General features: G+C 37.1%; 3 protein-coding genes and 1 pseudogene across 4 annotated transcripts; 1 reads left to right on the top strand and 3 right to left on the bottom strand.

The window, feature by feature from the left end:
- Positions 1-486: 486 nt before the first annotated feature.
- On the bottom strand, positions 487-4,626 carry LOC137933898 (ubiquitin-conjugating enzyme E2 2-like). The gene is made up of 5 exons (XM_068777997.1): positions 4,320-4,626; positions 4,175-4,200; positions 3,079-3,168; positions 2,869-2,957; positions 487-796 (listed from the first exon to the last, which is right to left on the bottom strand). Exons 1-5 carry the CDS (start codon positions 4,442-4,444, stop codon positions 668-670), a joined length of 459 nt encoding a protein of 152 aa, XP_068634098.1. The 5' UTR covers positions 4,445-4,626; the 3' UTR covers positions 487-667.
- Positions 4,627-6,750: 2,124 nt separating this feature from the next.
- On the top strand, positions 6,751-7,963 carry LOC137935510 (LOB domain-containing protein 20-like). The gene is made up of 2 exons (XM_068780156.1): positions 6,751-7,233; positions 7,502-7,963. Exons 1-2 carry the CDS (start codon positions 6,751-6,753, stop codon positions 7,868-7,870), a joined length of 852 nt encoding a protein of 283 aa, XP_068636257.1. The 3' UTR covers positions 7,871-7,963.
- Positions 7,945-11,001, bottom strand: LOC137933897 (histone-lysine N-methyltransferase SUVR3). 2 transcript variants are annotated; one of them, XM_068777996.1, is made up of 3 exons: positions 10,387-11,001; positions 8,683-9,071; positions 7,945-7,969 (listed from the first exon to the last, which is right to left on the bottom strand). In XM_068777996.1, exons 1-2 carry the CDS (start codon positions 10,997-10,999, stop codon positions 8,683-8,685), a joined length of 1,002 nt encoding a protein of 333 aa, XP_068634097.1. In that variant the 5' UTR covers positions 11,000-11,001; the 3' UTR covers positions 7,945-7,969. The 2 variants fall into 2 exon arrangements, with proteins under 2 accessions (XP_068634097.1, XP_068634095.1); XM_068777994.1 differs by lacking the exon at positions 7,945-7,969 and having other exon boundaries at positions 8,405-9,071.
- Positions 11,002-12,591: 1,590 nt separating this feature from the next.
- Positions 12,592-15,697, bottom strand: LOC137935511 (uncharacterized; annotated as a pseudogene).
- Between the last annotated feature and the right edge of the window lie 275 nt (positions 15,698-15,972).

Consider the following 15,972-nt stretch of genomic DNA (forward strand, 5'->3'; position numbering starts at 1 on the left):
CTAACGAGAAGTTCGATTGCAACATGAGGCCTGCAGAACTGGACACAATATAAAAAGTAAATGGGTGTAGTTGTCATTCAAGTACAGGGCCTGCTTTTCTGACAGAGTATCTGCAGTAAAAAATCTTTAGTGACTACAAAGGGGGACGAAGAGCAATGCATAGTATCTTTGCACCAAATGATATAAAACAATCAATTGGAGCAATGCTGATAAACAGCAATGGAGACTTTGTGACACTAAAAGCCGAAATCCATGATCATTTGAATGCATCAGATTGTTTTCCCGAGACTTCGTAAGCCCGTTAATTCAGTAAGAACATCTTTTTTTGGCAATCCCTTGTGATACGTTCTCCAAGAGTCTAAATTAAACCTACTCGTCGAACTGTCGTCTCGGCTTTCACAGCGTGGTTTGATTACTACGACGTATCAGCTATAATCGCTTTATACACAATAAAATAAGACATGACATAATAATATTACACGAAAGTGAGACTGAAGGAAGAGATCATAAAAGCTAACGATGCAAAAAACCCAGAAGCAATAGAGTCCTCCCAAGAACAATTCGAGCAATATTAGGTACTCCCAAATGATTGCTATAGTTGTGAACAGTCATTCAACTCCAAATCATTTCTACCTTTTACTTCTAGCACCAAGAAGATGCACACTTGTTAATCGGCCGTCCAGCTTTGCTCCACAATCTCACGGACTCTGCGGTTGTACTCTCGCTTGTTCTCACTGAACATCCGACCTGCTTCTGAATTTGCCGGGGAGTTTGGATTTGGGTCACACAGGAGGGACTGGAAGATCACAGATACATGTCAGCATTATTGAAGTGCTCTCTACAGAACTCAAAATCCATCTTAGACATGGTCTTCCATCAAATTATAATGCTAAAAAAGCTACTGCTTGAAAAGGCAATCGATGCTTATTAACAAATTGATCACCTTCAACATCAATTGCACTGAAGGGATGCAGAACAATCTGCATGGTACTTGATACTAGTTATGGAACACGAAAGCATAACAAATGTTACTTCTTTTAATTTTATTATTATTTTTCTTGAAGAATGCCCACATGTTCAACATTTAACACATCTATCAAACTTGAAAATCTTATATTCAAGGTTTAAATAACATCACTTATATGAGTAAACAGATACAGGACAAACTCAGCTTTAGGTATTCAGACACAGGATAAATTCAGGTTTAGGTAGTCAATGAGTGATTAAAATCTACAGAGCAAAAGTTTGTGGTTTAAAATAGATCTACTTGAGCTTCAATCAGGTAGTGCCTTGGGCCAAGCAGGATTATCTTACATTTAGATATATAGATACATACAAACAGGACATTAGAATCACCAAATTACATTTAAAATAGATCACACTAGCACTTCAATCATGCAGCGCCTTGGCCCAAGCAGGATTATCTTACATTTAGATATGTAGACAAACAAACAGGATATTGGAATCACCAAATTACAATCACCGATAAAGTGATTAGCTACACAAAATGCAACAAGCTATTGCTCTCACCATATGCAAGCCTCTACAACTGATGAGCAGCTGGAATTACTAAATTATCACAAGAAAAGCAGTACCTAATAAGAGCAATCTTCCTTTCTCTTATTTAGGATAAAAAAGACCTTCTTATCCAGTGACACCCAATCTCTAATGAGGGGTACCCCACTTATGGTATTTTTTAAAGCTCCACAAAATTAGAAAACCTATGTTCTCTGCAAGCAAGAGTGTCATGGAGATAAGAATGTTGAGTTAGGTGCATTGCAGAACTAGGAGAGGCAAAACAGAAGACAGACATATTAGAGAGAATGTTGTTTAAAAAAAAATGTACTGGCAAGAATGTAGGACTAGCACCAATAGATGAGAAAGATAACAGTGCTGTATGAGATGGTTTCAACATGTTTGATGTACACATAAAGATGGTTTCAACATGTTTGATGTACACATAAAGATGGTTTCAACATGTTTGATGTACACATAAAGATGGTTTCAACATGTTTGATGTACACATTAAATATGTGAAAAAGATTTTAAAGATGTTTGATCGATGGATTGACACGAAACAAGAATGATTTACTTGAGCACTTAATAGATCAGAACGGAGGAAAATGATTCGTTGGGCTAACAACAAGGCTCTGATGTTGATGATTTTTTTTTTTTTTTTTTTGAAAAAAATAAAGGTATAGAAAAAAAAGTTGAAAAATAAAAAAGGTATAAAAAAACGAGAAAAAAAGTCCATATTGTATGCTAACAGCCTTCTAATTGATTGAAATTGAACAAATGGCAAAATTCGGTCAATAGAAATAACTACCAGATTGCAAGATTTAGGAAACTTGATAACTAACTAAATGAAAATAATAATTGAAGTATAAAAACCTTTCTGTTGTCTGTTCTTGCAAGCACCTTATTCAACAGTACAACTGAAACTTGATAACTACTGAAGGGAATTTCCGCCTTATGAGAGCAAAATTACACACGAGCAGTAGATACTAGTGATCCAACTAGCACAATCTGTTTGTAACTTAAAAGTCTTAGCATTTCAGTTGCAAGTAGGAAAGGCCAGCCAACATTCAACAGATAGGCAGATATCAAGCAACTGAAAGGACATGATGAGAGTAACAATTTTAATTTACTTTCCTCAGAAACAAGAAGTTTTTAAGGTGTAGATAATAGAACAGTGCTGCCAAATGAACTTAGTTCAGAGGATAGACACCACATCTCTGATTCCAGAAGGTCTAACATGCCCTACTGATACCCCATTACAAATACTAAAGATGAAATATTAAGTTTAAGATGTGAAGACAATAATCAATTCAATTTCCATTTAGTTAATACAAATTGCACAAAGCCAACCTGAATGGAGGTCAGTATGGCTGCAACATCATAAATTGGACTCCACTGGTTCTGCAAAATATCCAAGCAAATACTTCCGTCTGCATAAACTGTTCAATATTCATTAAGAACTTTCTGTCAGAAGTGGGAACCTCTCAATTTTTGGAAACCCTAGAAAGCAATTATATGATGAGCAAAGATTTGCAATTGTGATTTGGGAGTCCAACTTACTATTTGGATGGAACATTCGCGAGACAAATCGAACTGTTGGAGGCTTATTAGGATAATCCTCTGTAAACTGCAGAGTCAGCTTAAACGTGCCTGGCAAATCTCGAGGAAAAATATTAGTGGTTTACTTTGAAAACAAATACAGTCGAAATTTTCCAGACATATTTTTAGAAGAATACTTTTCATCCAAAACCACAAGTAAGACATATTTTTCATGAATAAAGAATACTATTGATATTTAGAAGCACACACAAGCCCTCACAAGCAGAGAATGGACCAGTTTCTAATATTAAAAATAAATTCACAAACAGATACTAGCTGTATGCAATTTCCACACACAATAGGCAGAAGATCTGAGTCCGAAACACATACTTGTCATCTGATATAGAGAAGGCAAGCAGTAAAAACATAAACAAGCACAGAATGCAGATACAATAACAATAAACAGTAGAAAAACATACATGACAGAAACCAGTGCTGGTCCAGGAAAAAGTAGAATACATGACCACAAACACTATCACGAAACAAAAACTCTTATTTTTAGGTGTAAAAGAGGGAGAAAAGAAAGAAAGTGATATTACATACTAAAAACAACTGAACCAATGTCTATCTATACAAGTGAGGCCAAGCAACGAAAAAAAAAACTATAAAATAAGTACACACTAGCTCTAAGACCTACAGAAACTAAAACATTTACCAACTCCAAATCTACGGAGCTTTACGGCCAATAAACAAAGACTTGACTCTTCGTCTAACAAATCAATTGCAGGGATTTGTAAGTTTCTCAAAAATGTCAACCAAAACTTTGGTTCAAATGCTGAGGACCATGGCCAGTTGAAACATTATGTAACGGAACTGAGACCGGAAACTAACAATCGCCACAAAGATGAAAAAAAAAAAAAAAAAACCGCAATTGACATTATAAGTAAGCCAAAGTCCAGGTGAAGTCAAGGATAAACAAATTTTAAAGCACCGCAGCGAAGCAAAGACATAAAGAAACTAGAAACAAACAAGTAAAACTTCCTGTCACTATGCGTGTTTCATAATTCAACAGTGCAAAGCCAACACAGTACAATTCAGAACAAAGCCATCCACTCACCTCCATCCCAAGGAGTATCATCCGGTCTGCATATCAAATCGAAAAAAACTCATTATGGTTAATGCAGTAAAGACCCTAAAATCTCAAAATTAAGAATAAAAACGAAAAAAAAAAGGTATTGTAAGGGGACATATCAGTCATATACCCGAAAATAACAGCGTTCCACAGCATGATATTGTTGTCCTGCGGCGCTCCACTGATCCCTGCAGGTGGATCTTGCTGCAGCCTCTTGAAATCCCTCATCAGCCTCTTTCTCGCCGGCGTCGACATGTCTCGCCGGGAACCAACAAGACCCAACAAAGGAAATCAAACCTTCTTCCCTTTCGTCTTCCTCTCCCTTCCAATAAAACTACTGAATGGGAGAGATCTGAAATTCACAGAGGAATCTACAGAATTCCAGCAGCGGAGGATCTTTAGAGAACCATATTTTTTTCCGCGTAGTCCCCCACAGCGGCTCTGCTAAACGCAATTGAGACATTTCGAGACCCATTTTATACCCAATTTCACTATTTTATTATTTATATTTTATATATTGATATTTTAATATAACATTGTGTACTATTTAATTGAATGTTCTCTTGCACTCCCACGAGACTCGTCTCAGTGAGAGCGAAATATCAAGTTGGTGGGGGTTTTAATTATGCCTGTGACACATATTTTATAGGGTTCATGTGTTAATAATAACTCATTAATAAAAATATTAAAACTATAATTCTAATAATTTTCTTACTCTTTATGCAACAAATTATACTCATGAAATATTAATATATTAAAATATAGACCTTAGCTTATATATATAATTTGTATCTAAGTTTCATATGAATTATTACACATTTATATAATATAATAATTAAGTTAATTAAATAAAAAGGCATTTTTTTTGTTTTTCCAGGTTTAAATTTTTTATAGAATTTAATCACAAGAGTACGTATGGATTTTTTATTATTTTTTTATTAATGCCCCCCTTTAGTTATCTACAAAATTTTAAATAAATTAAAGCTATAAAAATAATTCTCTTATGCAAGAAAAAATGCAAAGATGATACGATCGTTTCACATTTGGTCTCGGAAAGGTTTTTGTGGAGACGATGATTGGGGTTAATGATCATGAAGATGTCAATTTCTAATGAGATTTTAGACACAGATTGATCTTCAAACTTTGCTTTAGTGCAGGCAAACGGGAGAGTAGTCGGAGGAAGGAAGAAGAAGAAATGGCTGAAAGAAATTCCGAAAGTCTTTCCAACTCTCTCATAAAATTAATGAAGGGCTTCTTGCAGATCGCAAAGAGAGCTGAAAAAAGACTATTTTTCTTTCTTTGGAGATTTAGACAAAAATGAGTTAATTAAAAGGAAAATTGTAGGGGTACAAAAAATAAAAATATTAAATAAATAAATTATTTTTATAATTTTTAAAAAATATAAGTGAAATGAAAAATAAATGAGAGATAATAGTTTCTATTACGATAATACTAAGGTTTTTAGACTCAAACTTAGGACTCGTGAAATCGGATAAGGGTCCATCAAGTTCCATAGACTCTTGCAAATTCATAAATCGGCCTTAATTTGATCCTTAAAACCCGGTCTACCCTCCTCTTAAGAAGGTACTATGAGGGAGGATGCCCTTAAGCTCGACTTTTTATTTATTTTTAATATTTAGTTTTATATTTAATGCATATATAAAAATTATATTTATAATTTTAAAATATAGACACATAATTACGGATTGAATTATTTAAATATTTTAAATTCATCAGTATAAATTACTTCCATTTTAAAATCATTTAATGGATATTTTAAATTCTATAAATAACTCTTGCTTATATCGCGTCTTCAACATATTATAATTGCACTAATTACATTGATTTTGAAGCATTTTTATAGTTGGAACCATTTTTTGGTAAATAATTTGTAATTAAATAATATTTTTAAATTAATATATTGTAATAAAAATTAATTAATCTCTAAGAAAATGGGAAGTAAATAAATTTAATATATTTTCCACATCTTACAAGATTTAATATTAGATTCAACTCACCCATCGTATTTGATTCAACTGGGCCTCGGGATTTTAGGAACCTAAGTTGGATATGTAATTTATCATTTTTTTAAATAAAAGATACATGTATCCAGCACTTCAATATAATATTAGATATTTATAATAATTAAATAAAAATTTAGGAAATTTATTCGTCCAACTTGGCATATATCTAAACGGTTTAATTTGTCCGGGTGCCACGTGGCAGATAGCTCCCCCACGGCGTGAATGTTGAACCCCCTCATGAAGTGCAACCATTCCCACCACACGGGACGGGCGGCACAAATCTTGTGTGCCCCTCACGTGACTCACCCATCAATTATGGTAAAAAAAACTGAAAAAACACCAACCCCTCGCACGTGCCGCCTCCACCAAACTTTCCATATTTGTACCTTCCCCTTGCCTCCGCAGGGCCTTCCTTGGATACCCTTCATCACAAGTCAGTCGTGCACACTTCTTCTCTTCTCATCTCAACTCGACTCTTCCTCCCTGTTTAGATCCCTCCGTCTTCCCCGTCTCCGGCCGTCCACCTCCGCCGCCGACATGAACGTGAACACTACCGATTTATCCAGCGACAAGTCATGCGATAAAAACCAATCTCACGAGTACAATCCTAGCAACGACAACACCAATGACTACAAGAAAATCAAGAGTAGGAACAACAACGCCCCATTGTTGGATGCTGCGGATAGCAAGCGTGGAATGGGGACTAAGACAACCCGAGGGGACGAGTCGGGCATCGCCGCTGGGGGAGGGCACACGGCTCCATGTGGTGCATGCAAGTTCCTACGTCGAAAGTGCGTAAGTGGGTGTATCTTCTCCCCTTACTTTGGCTCGGACCAGGGTGCAGCCAGGTTTGCCGCGGTGCACAAGGTGTTTGGTGCGAGCAACGTGTCGAAGTTACTCCTACATATCCCTGCTAACCGGCGGCAGGATGCCGTGGTGACCATCTCTTATGAGGCGCAGGCCCGGCTCTCTGATCCCGTCTACGGATGTGTCTCCACCATAGTCGGCTTGCAGCACCAGGTCATTTGCCTTTGCTCTTGGATCTTTCCTTTTCCTATCTTAGTTTAACTCTGCAAGAAAATTAAACCGAAGAAAACAGCCTCAAAAGCTTGAGAATTTTTTCTGTTTGAGATTTTGACAGAAGATCGTGTTAAGAAACTTATATGATATTTCATGCTTTAAACCAAAGGGTGCTTTGGTAAATGTGTCAAGATTGGTTAAATAATGAAGTGATGCATAATTAAGATAATGAAGAAGGAAAAATGGATAAAGATTGTGATTATCTCAGGTAGCTTCATTGCAAGCAGAGCTCTCACTGATACAAGCACAGTTGATGAAAAACCGATTGGCAGTAGCAAATGCTCTTCAAACTCCTCTACAGCAGCAGCAACAGACTGCAACATCGAATCATCTCCACCAACCATTGTCTCCCCTGGTGCCAGTGTCAGGTTACTCAAATGCTTCTCCTGCTTCCCACAACCCTCTGCACCTACAGAACAATTTCCCATTGAGTTTTGATCTTCTAGATATGGTGCCAACCTCGCAGACCCTTGAGCAGCTGAGGCTCTCACGGGCATCACCACTGGAGGAGGATGGAGAAGAAGCAACAAGCAGGGAACAGATTATCTTCGCTGATGGTATCCTTGAAAGGAAATGAGTGTTTATATTATGATATTCTTTGCTTATATACCATAACCAAGTTGATATATTGATCTAGAGAGAGTTCGATATGGTTCTGTCTGTGACAGAATTCCACCTGCATTTGTAACCAATTCTGATAAAGAATCTCAAATATAATGATACAGATCTTTCCTGTACACATGGTTTACCACAGTTTGGATCTTAATTTTGCATTATTTGACATTCCACCATGCCATATGAGCAAGAACACTGCAGCTAAGAAAGCAATCTTTGCGATTAAAACCACTTGTTTGAAAACATGCTGAGAGGCTCCACAGTGTTACTATCTTTCCCAAGTGATGCAAAGCTTTCTGCTTGGTTTGTAAAAATCAATATTTGGATAAAGAAAGAGGAGAAAATTGTAATAGAAAAAGGACAAAAGAGAAGAAGAGCTTTCTGAAGAGCCTGAAAGTCTTCGTTAGAAACTGTGCACGAATTTACAGACTTCTTAAATAGTAAATGCCCTTTAATAAACCTAAATCTCCTTATCTCCCTAACTACATATCCTATGTACATGAAAATTTAACCACTGATATAATTTAACATGCAGAACAAGATTACATAAAGAAAATTAACCACCGAAGTGGTAAAATGACCAAAATACCCCCCGGGTGTATTTTTTAACAATACATTTTGACCATTTTGGCTACAATCTGAACAAAATGGCACTCACAGAAACTGTCTGATCTCACCTACTTCTCAAACTTGTAAACGTGCTCTCTCAGGATTGTTATTTTCAACAAATAGTTAAGTGATACCAATGATAGAGGATGGCATGAAGGACTAAACCTAGGTTGCCTCTGAAGGGAGAACTCCAAGGCAAGCACTGCTGCCACAAAAGCACGGCTGGCCATTTGGATTGACAATAACATCTCCATACATAAAGCATAGCTCTTCACCTTCCAATATATCTCTGGCAGCAAAGAAGCAAAGGCGAGGCACCAACACATCAGTGGACCTTACCAAGAAGTTTGATAGGTTGCCTCCATCACATGAATGGTTAATAAAGCGTGCTATATTTCCAACTCTAGTTGCATCTATGTTCACCCTAAGGCATGCTTTACCTGATGGTAAATGTTCTCGAACAACCAGAAGAGCAGAAAAAAGCTTGCCTTGGGATGCAAGCTGATCATACTTTTGCTGTCGCAAACGAGCTTCTTTGGTAACCAAGAGTTCACCTGCACAGAATAAAGAGATATTGGACGTAAGAATGTAAAATCTAATCATATGAAAGAGAAAGAAGCGGGTAGTTTGTTAAAAGGTTTTCTGTTGCTTGTATTATTTTATTTATGTACATTTTCTTACCAATGTTCAAACAGAACAAGCTCATTATAGCTATTTAGTCACATCCTAAAATCGACAAATTCACAGACGGCGATGCATAACACATTAGTCTTGACATTTTAGGCATCGCACCATGCCATGAATACTCTTGTCCAAGTTTACAAGTTATGATTCTAGAGGAGTGTTACCAGCATCGTGTGCTGGGATACCAGACAATTTGCTTTGAACCTCCTAAAAAGTGTAGCATGCAATGCTTCAAACTCCATTTGGATACTAGTTTTGAGAACCCAGTAGATGCTTTCTTCAGTTAATCCATCGTTCACTTCCTTTTGACACAGTTTGAAATTTTTTTTAGTTCTAAAGCCAAAGTTTTGGGAAGACCTCCGTAGATATCCTCTGTATAAGCACCCACCCCCTCACAAGGATCTTTTCAGGAGCCAATCCACATTGAACATGGATGGCTGCACCATGCTTTCTTCTATCCACCCACAGCCTAAATACAAATCACCACAAATCAGACCTAACCTCCCTTTGGTGATAATGCACTCTCCTCTTCTCAAGATAAAATTAGGTAAAATACTTATAGTAACAATCAGTGGCAAAAGAATGATGATAATTTCACGAACAGACATTCAATACCAATAAAAGGAATTATATCCTGAGAGAGCCTTAGCCTGGAAGGAGTGACAAGTCTTGGATGCAGGCTAGTGTTCAGGCTACAGGATGACATCCATTTAGCTGCATCGAGCAAAGGGAAATGACATTTGTTGAGATGTTTAGGCTCCCATCATTAATCCAATATAACAAAACAACTAGAAATGGTAGTCCAAATACTGCTTTGAGCCCCAAGTTCATTGACCAGATTCATTGGATTCTTGCACAGATACAAACCATGCAGTAAGATACAAGGCAACCATATAATGGAGTCACCATAAACTATGAATTACTCCACTAACATGAGGTGCAATCTCTAGGAAATTGGAGTAACATATAACTTAAACTCGATGCAAATGCAACCATTGCTCTCAAACAACACAAGAACGTACTCAACGAGGTAATTTTACTCTCACTCTTATGGACAGAGCCTTACGTTTTCTTCTTCAATTTCACAATGCTTTTTTCAATCATAATGGCTCAGTTATCCAGCAATTATCACTTTATAACCTGCATTCCTGGAGAGAACAGAAGAGAGAACGGAGCAGTAGTTACCTGCATACTCACAGACAAACGTTCCATTATCAATAAACTGATCCGCGTGCAGCCCCCAACCCTTAAACTTATCCTTCACGATTTTCAACCTCACTGAAACCCCACGCTGTGTCAACCGATTACCACACTCGAGCCCGCAATCGCAATTAACTCCACATTCAGTCATCACCTCAGTGAGCCCATCAATGACGAGTGAACAGGGGCACCCTTGATACCCCTCTTTATAACATACTCTGCAATCACACCCAGAACCAATTCCTCCCATCAGAGACGCAACTTTAACAGATTGCCTCATAGTGTCCGTGCTTTCATGGGTATTTCGAGTTCCTCCCCAAGGTTGACATACGGGAGATAGAGAAGATAAAACAGAACATGGGGTATAGATAAAGTAAGAGTAGAGTTGGTCATCGACCGAGTTAAGGAAAGGAATTGGGTTTTTCTCGAGGCCTCTAGATGCGTCTGTGACTCTTAACTTGGTGACGGACTTTGAGATTTCGAACAGCGATCTGCAAGTCAGAGCAATGGAAGCCAAATCGGTGGGACAAAGGTAGGGAAGAACTAATTCCGCCCAATGACAGAGGTTAGCTTGAGGCTGTTTTCTCTTCGTCTTCATCGCTTCTGAAAGAGTTTAGGCAACAGAAGCCTTGCACATATGGCTTTATAATAGAAGAGGAACGTCGCCAGACTCGCCACCAAATATCGAACTTCCGAGTCGTACTGCTGGTAGTCTTTGAGATCGAATGAATATGGGTTAATTACACTGAACCCTTCGAGAGTTAGAGAAATTAAACTACCTCCTCGAAGATTCAAGCATCTTTAATCACTCACTTTTGCAACTCATTCTGTTGAAAACTTGAAATTACGCAGACAGAAAATTTTATTAATAACTGTTCCCATTTTTTTTTATTACGTTCAATCTTTCTGTTTCTTTTTCTCACCAATATGTGGGATTATTCAATTACGAGGAATGATATAGGTACCTCGGGTAGGGATCATTGCGAACTTGGATTGTACCTCTCCATCCCTACATGCAAATGGCATTTGAGCTGCATAATTTGGCAATCCACTCAATCAATTTACTTTCTAATTGATATATAAACCATTCTGATATCGTGTTCGGTTGAACTTTGGTTTCATCTCAAAATGATCAATCAGAATTAAAAAAAATTTATAAAAAATAAAGTCAATATCTTTTTATATTCTTTACTGTGATCGACAAAACTAGGGTTTAGGGTATTGTCTTCCCTGTCGCCCTCCAACTTCAGATATTTTTCTGTATATCAATGTCACCAGTGAAGCGATATCAGAACCTTCTGTTTCATTAGTAGCAAGTTTCAGCCCACTTACACTACCTGAAACCAGAATTTTCACTTCCTTGCAGCAAGACCCTGGAGTTTCATAGAGCAAGTTGGAAAAAATATTGGCATTACTGAAGAAAAATTGTAATGGGTTTTAAGAAATGACGACTGAACGGAGTGTGATAGCTGCAGTATATATATATATATATATATATATATATATTCTAAAAGCAATGAATACAAACTGTAGCAAGACCCTAAACCCTAAACCTTAAGACTTAAAAGAGCCATTCACAATCAAGTAAAAAAATATTAGTTTATAATTATTCAGGAGGATAAAAGTAATTTCAATACTTTTAGGAGGTCAGAGTAACTTGACCTTTACAGCTTTACATGAGTTAACAATTGATAGATGTTGTACTCATGCAGAAAACTAAAAACGGAGAAGTCCAAAAAGTTCAAAGATTAAAATCAAAAAATAAAAGTTGCACCACAGAAAGGGTATGAAAAATAAGCTGTCTGATAAGATATTCAAATTTAGTGCGGAGCAAAACGACTTCTCTTCTTGTTTGAAAGGTTGAAATAAGCACTTTGATGCAATCCAGACTCTTCAGAATCGAAGTACTCTTATTGGAAACAAGCAGCTGTTTCCTTGCTCTTTATTTTTCTCCCACCCAAAATCTCAGTTTTCACAAACTAAAAGGCTAGAAAAATCACGGTATTCGTATCATATTAGAAATATGATGCACTGATACTTTCATATATCGGTCCCATGTCAGGTAAAACAGATACTAAAACATATTAAAGCCCAACACATTATTACTAGATCGAGCACTAAAGAAAATATGTTGAAGACAAGAGACAATTTAAGTAGAATAGCCAACTATTCCAAGATGTGTCTAATGAATGCAAATTATGGTTCGTTGCACTTGCATTAATTAATACTGAAGGCAACATGAAAAACAGAGTCAGGTCCAGGGGATCCCATTAATCTTGTAACTTGCAAAAAACGACTAATGCACTAGAAGGTGCAACTCATTCTGTTCAGTGGCTGCAAAATTTTAGCCATTTGGGTTACAAAGATACAAAAATGCGCTTATGTGAATGAAGTAAATTTCTCCAAAGAAAGCTGAGAAAGACTGACCTGCAGTGCTCTCAAGCAGCACAATCAAGTAGGCGGGTGTTTTTTGGTTGCCCATGTTTGATGTCTCTATTGGTTTCCCTCTCTAATATAAGGTGTTTCTGAGTGGTTGTTGTGAGCCATTTATGCTTTTTGACTTCCATAAGAATTTTCGAGGACTCGAATACCTGGTCCATAAATCAACTGGCTGTGATCATCGAACGCACTGACAAGCCTGGCGACCACCTCTTTGAAGAACATGGATGCCACCAGCTACCACATAAGCATCATCGTGTCAGCTCATTCTTGATTGGAAAGATAGCAGTTAATTTTGTTATGTACTCAGATATCCTACCTAGCCAGAGAAGTTCATTGATGGATTTCTTCTGGAGAATAATCAAGTAAATGACATAATAAAGCACAAAACAAAAAGAGAACAGTATTGCAAATCACCAAAATCGGCTCTTCACAACAGTCAATTATAGCTCTTAGCAATCAAATGTTTCTTATTTTAATTCGCCTGTTATCAGTTATATATTATTTGACAATATCAATTCTCTTTGCTCCACAGTCATCTAAGGGTAAATAGGATTTCAGAATTTCAGATCAGCTAGCTAAAGAATGGACTTCACGGTGACAACTTGCTTTCAGGTCCTTCCAGCCTCTGTAATATGAAGGCTGGGGTCCTCTCCCTCTTGTATTTTTCAGCAACTCGTTAATGCAACGAGCTTCACTATTTCAACAAAAAAGGAAAAAATGATAAAAACACTGAAAAAAAGCAGAAGAAAAACATAACAAGCTGAGGCAAGAATACCTGCCGATAAAGTGGGGACTGGAATTTAAAATCCACATAGAAATAAAGGTCACAGGTCCCAGGTATAGGTCCAGGATTAAACACCCTTATGTTTATCAAATGGTCAAAGAGGCTACTGTCACTAACTGTTGACTGCAAAAAATATAGTATTTCCCATGTAAGCAAGAAACAACAAAGCTTATAACCTATAAGAAGCCCAACAAAGGATATTGGATCTCTAAAATAGGTATGAAGAAAAGAACAAACAATAATCATGTTAATTCTAAAATGTTACAACTATCACGTGAAGAATAGAGAACATCTATAGTTTCAACAGCCATAAAAGAAAAAAATAAAAGAAAATGAGACAATTAGCATATGCTCTAGTTCAATCTATCTACATGTTTATGTGGCAGGGAAGAGGAAAACAGTACGATAGCCTATCTTGACTTTGATTAAAGCGGTCACCAAGTATGAGTGGGCTAATCTAAAATTTCAGCAAATCAGCATGCCTGCATTTATTTTGATAAGAAAAATAAAAAAAAATGGAGCATAAAGCGAAAGAAACATAGCTGATCAAACTATTTATCACTCCTCCAAACTATTTGTGTTTACCCCCATCCAATGCATCCACAAAGACCAATGCAACCGGTGGCAAAATTAACTCTCATCGTGACTACATTTATGATTAAAAAGTAAGACATGAGACAAAAACTGAAAATCTCACATTCAGAAAAGTTGACCTAAACAGAGCTACATGACATGACATTAGGGCAAACAAATGTTGAATAATAAAGTTTCTCATTGTTCCAGAAAAAACTGTTACCTTTATACGCTCTGGTTTCTTCAATTCAATATGAGAAGTATAGCTTTCAACCAAAAATTTGAAACCAATCTCAAGCTCAGCATCAAAAGATCCATCCTCATTATGCCGAATGATCTGAGATCGCTGACACCAGGGAAGGAAGTCTTCATACAAGTCAACAGCTGCAACCACTGCAAACAGTTGCTCAGGGGCATACCTGGTTATTCAAAATAATTTCAATAATGTAAAGTTAGCACCCAATAGCTGGCCCAAAAAAGGGTCAAGTATGCTAACCAGAAAAAACACCAAATAATAGAACCATTAAAATTTAGCAAAGAGAAAATAAATACTAGCAGGGCAACAATGTCAATAAAACAAGAGACAAACAGATTCTGATGAGAAACCAACAAGACTTCCTCTCAAACATTTAAAAAACTAAGGCTAGTGTTATGAATGTCAAAGTAAATTGGCTATATTCCAAGTCATGGTAGGACTAATTTTCCCAAAAAAATAAACAAATAAATGCTAACAGCACTAAGATAATCACGTCTATTATCTAAAGCCCAGAACAATTTTTGAATTGAATGCTATTATAGAGGGTTCTTTGTCATGCATCATGTGTCTCCAAAACAAAATAAGGATATCCTTTGTTTCCCTTTAAATTTTTCGTCAATGTTCAAAAAAAGGAAAAATAAATTGAAAGAAAAGAAACTGCTCCATTAAAAGGGAGAGAAAGTAAGATAAAAGTTTGGAAAAGGATTACAAGATTGAAGCTTCCTCTAAGCAATTTGTACAGTAAAAGGATTAACGCTCCCCTAAGTCGAATCATTTCTTTTTGAAATTTAAAAACCGAACCATTTGACAGTCATTCGCCTTATTGCAACATTCCAAAAATCATAAAGAACCATTTAAACAAACTACGGGAGGAAAAGTAATGATCCAGTGATATCAGAGCAAACTTACCCAATTACACGCCTTTCCTCATAAGTCTTAGATAGAGGACTACCCTCCTCCTCATCTCCAACACCGAGAAACCCCCTGCGTAGAACTGCATTGTGTGTTCTACTAAACGAAGAGGAAAGCTCCTTATCCTTGTCAAACAACTTACCCACATCCAGGGGTTAGTCAACACCAACCATACCGCTCAACCATCGAACCTGGGCAGGCTGACCACCATACCCACAACTCCTGCCTGTCATATTCAACAATCCCCCGCCAATTTCAACATTCGTCGACTCATATAAACACGATAAAAACCTTCTGGCAGCCTTCGAGGCCGACGCAAAACGCGGCATTGCTGTGCCTTTTCTTCTAAATTTACTATTTCAGCTTCCTTCAGTAACAAAAATGTTCCCAGAGATAAACCTTCAAAATCTGCACTCAGCAAAAATTCAGTCTAATTCACAGGCCAGCCTCCTCCTTATATCAAGTTCATGAACCTAAATTGGCAACAGGAATCGAATGTATAGCAAACACGACCAGACGGAAAACCCTGAAACCTCCGTCGCCGGGTTTTTGGGATGTCGCCAGCGTTAAAGAAGAAGGCGACCATTCTTCTTCCCCCGTCTTC

The sequence above is a fragment of the Aristolochia californica genome, unplaced genomic scaffold (assembly GCF_029961685.1).
Source record: "Aristolochia californica isolate CCGP_79_NKW_82.1479 unplaced genomic scaffold, dmAriCali1.0.hap1 SCAF_6, whole genome shotgun sequence".
NCBI lineage: Eukaryota > Viridiplantae > Streptophyta > Magnoliopsida > Piperales > Aristolochiaceae > Aristolochia > Aristolochia californica.

Bases quoted from the DNA above. Each gene is read 5' to 3' on its own strand.
- LOC137933898 (XM_068777997.1), bottom strand. From the start codon at position 4,444: ATGTCGACGCCGGCGAGAAAGAGGCTGATGAGGGATTTCAAGAGGCTG. The intron at 3,169-4,174 runs GTGAGTGGATGG...GAGATTTGCCAG, and splicing joins TGATACTCCTTGGGATGGAG to GCACGTTTAAGCTGACTCTG. The intron at 797-2,868 runs GTTGGCTTTGTG...GTGATCTTCCAG, and splicing joins CCATACTGACCTCCATTCAG to TCCCTCCTGTGTGACCCAAA.
- LOC137935510 (XM_068780156.1), top strand. From the start codon at position 6,751: ATGAACGTGAACACTACCGATTTATCCAGCGACAAGTCATGCGATAAA. The intron at 7,234-7,501 runs GTCATTTGCCTT...TGATTATCTCAG, and splicing joins TAGTCGGCTTGCAGCACCAG to GTAGCTTCATTGCAAGCAGA.
- LOC137933897 (XM_068777996.1), bottom strand. From the start codon at position 10,999: ATGAAGACGAAGAGAAAACAGCCTCAAGCTAACCTCTGTCATTGGGCG. The intron at 9,072-10,386 runs GTAACTACTGCT...TATTCTGTGCAG, and splicing joins GTTTGTCTGTGAGTATGCAG to GTGAACTCTTGGTTACCAAA.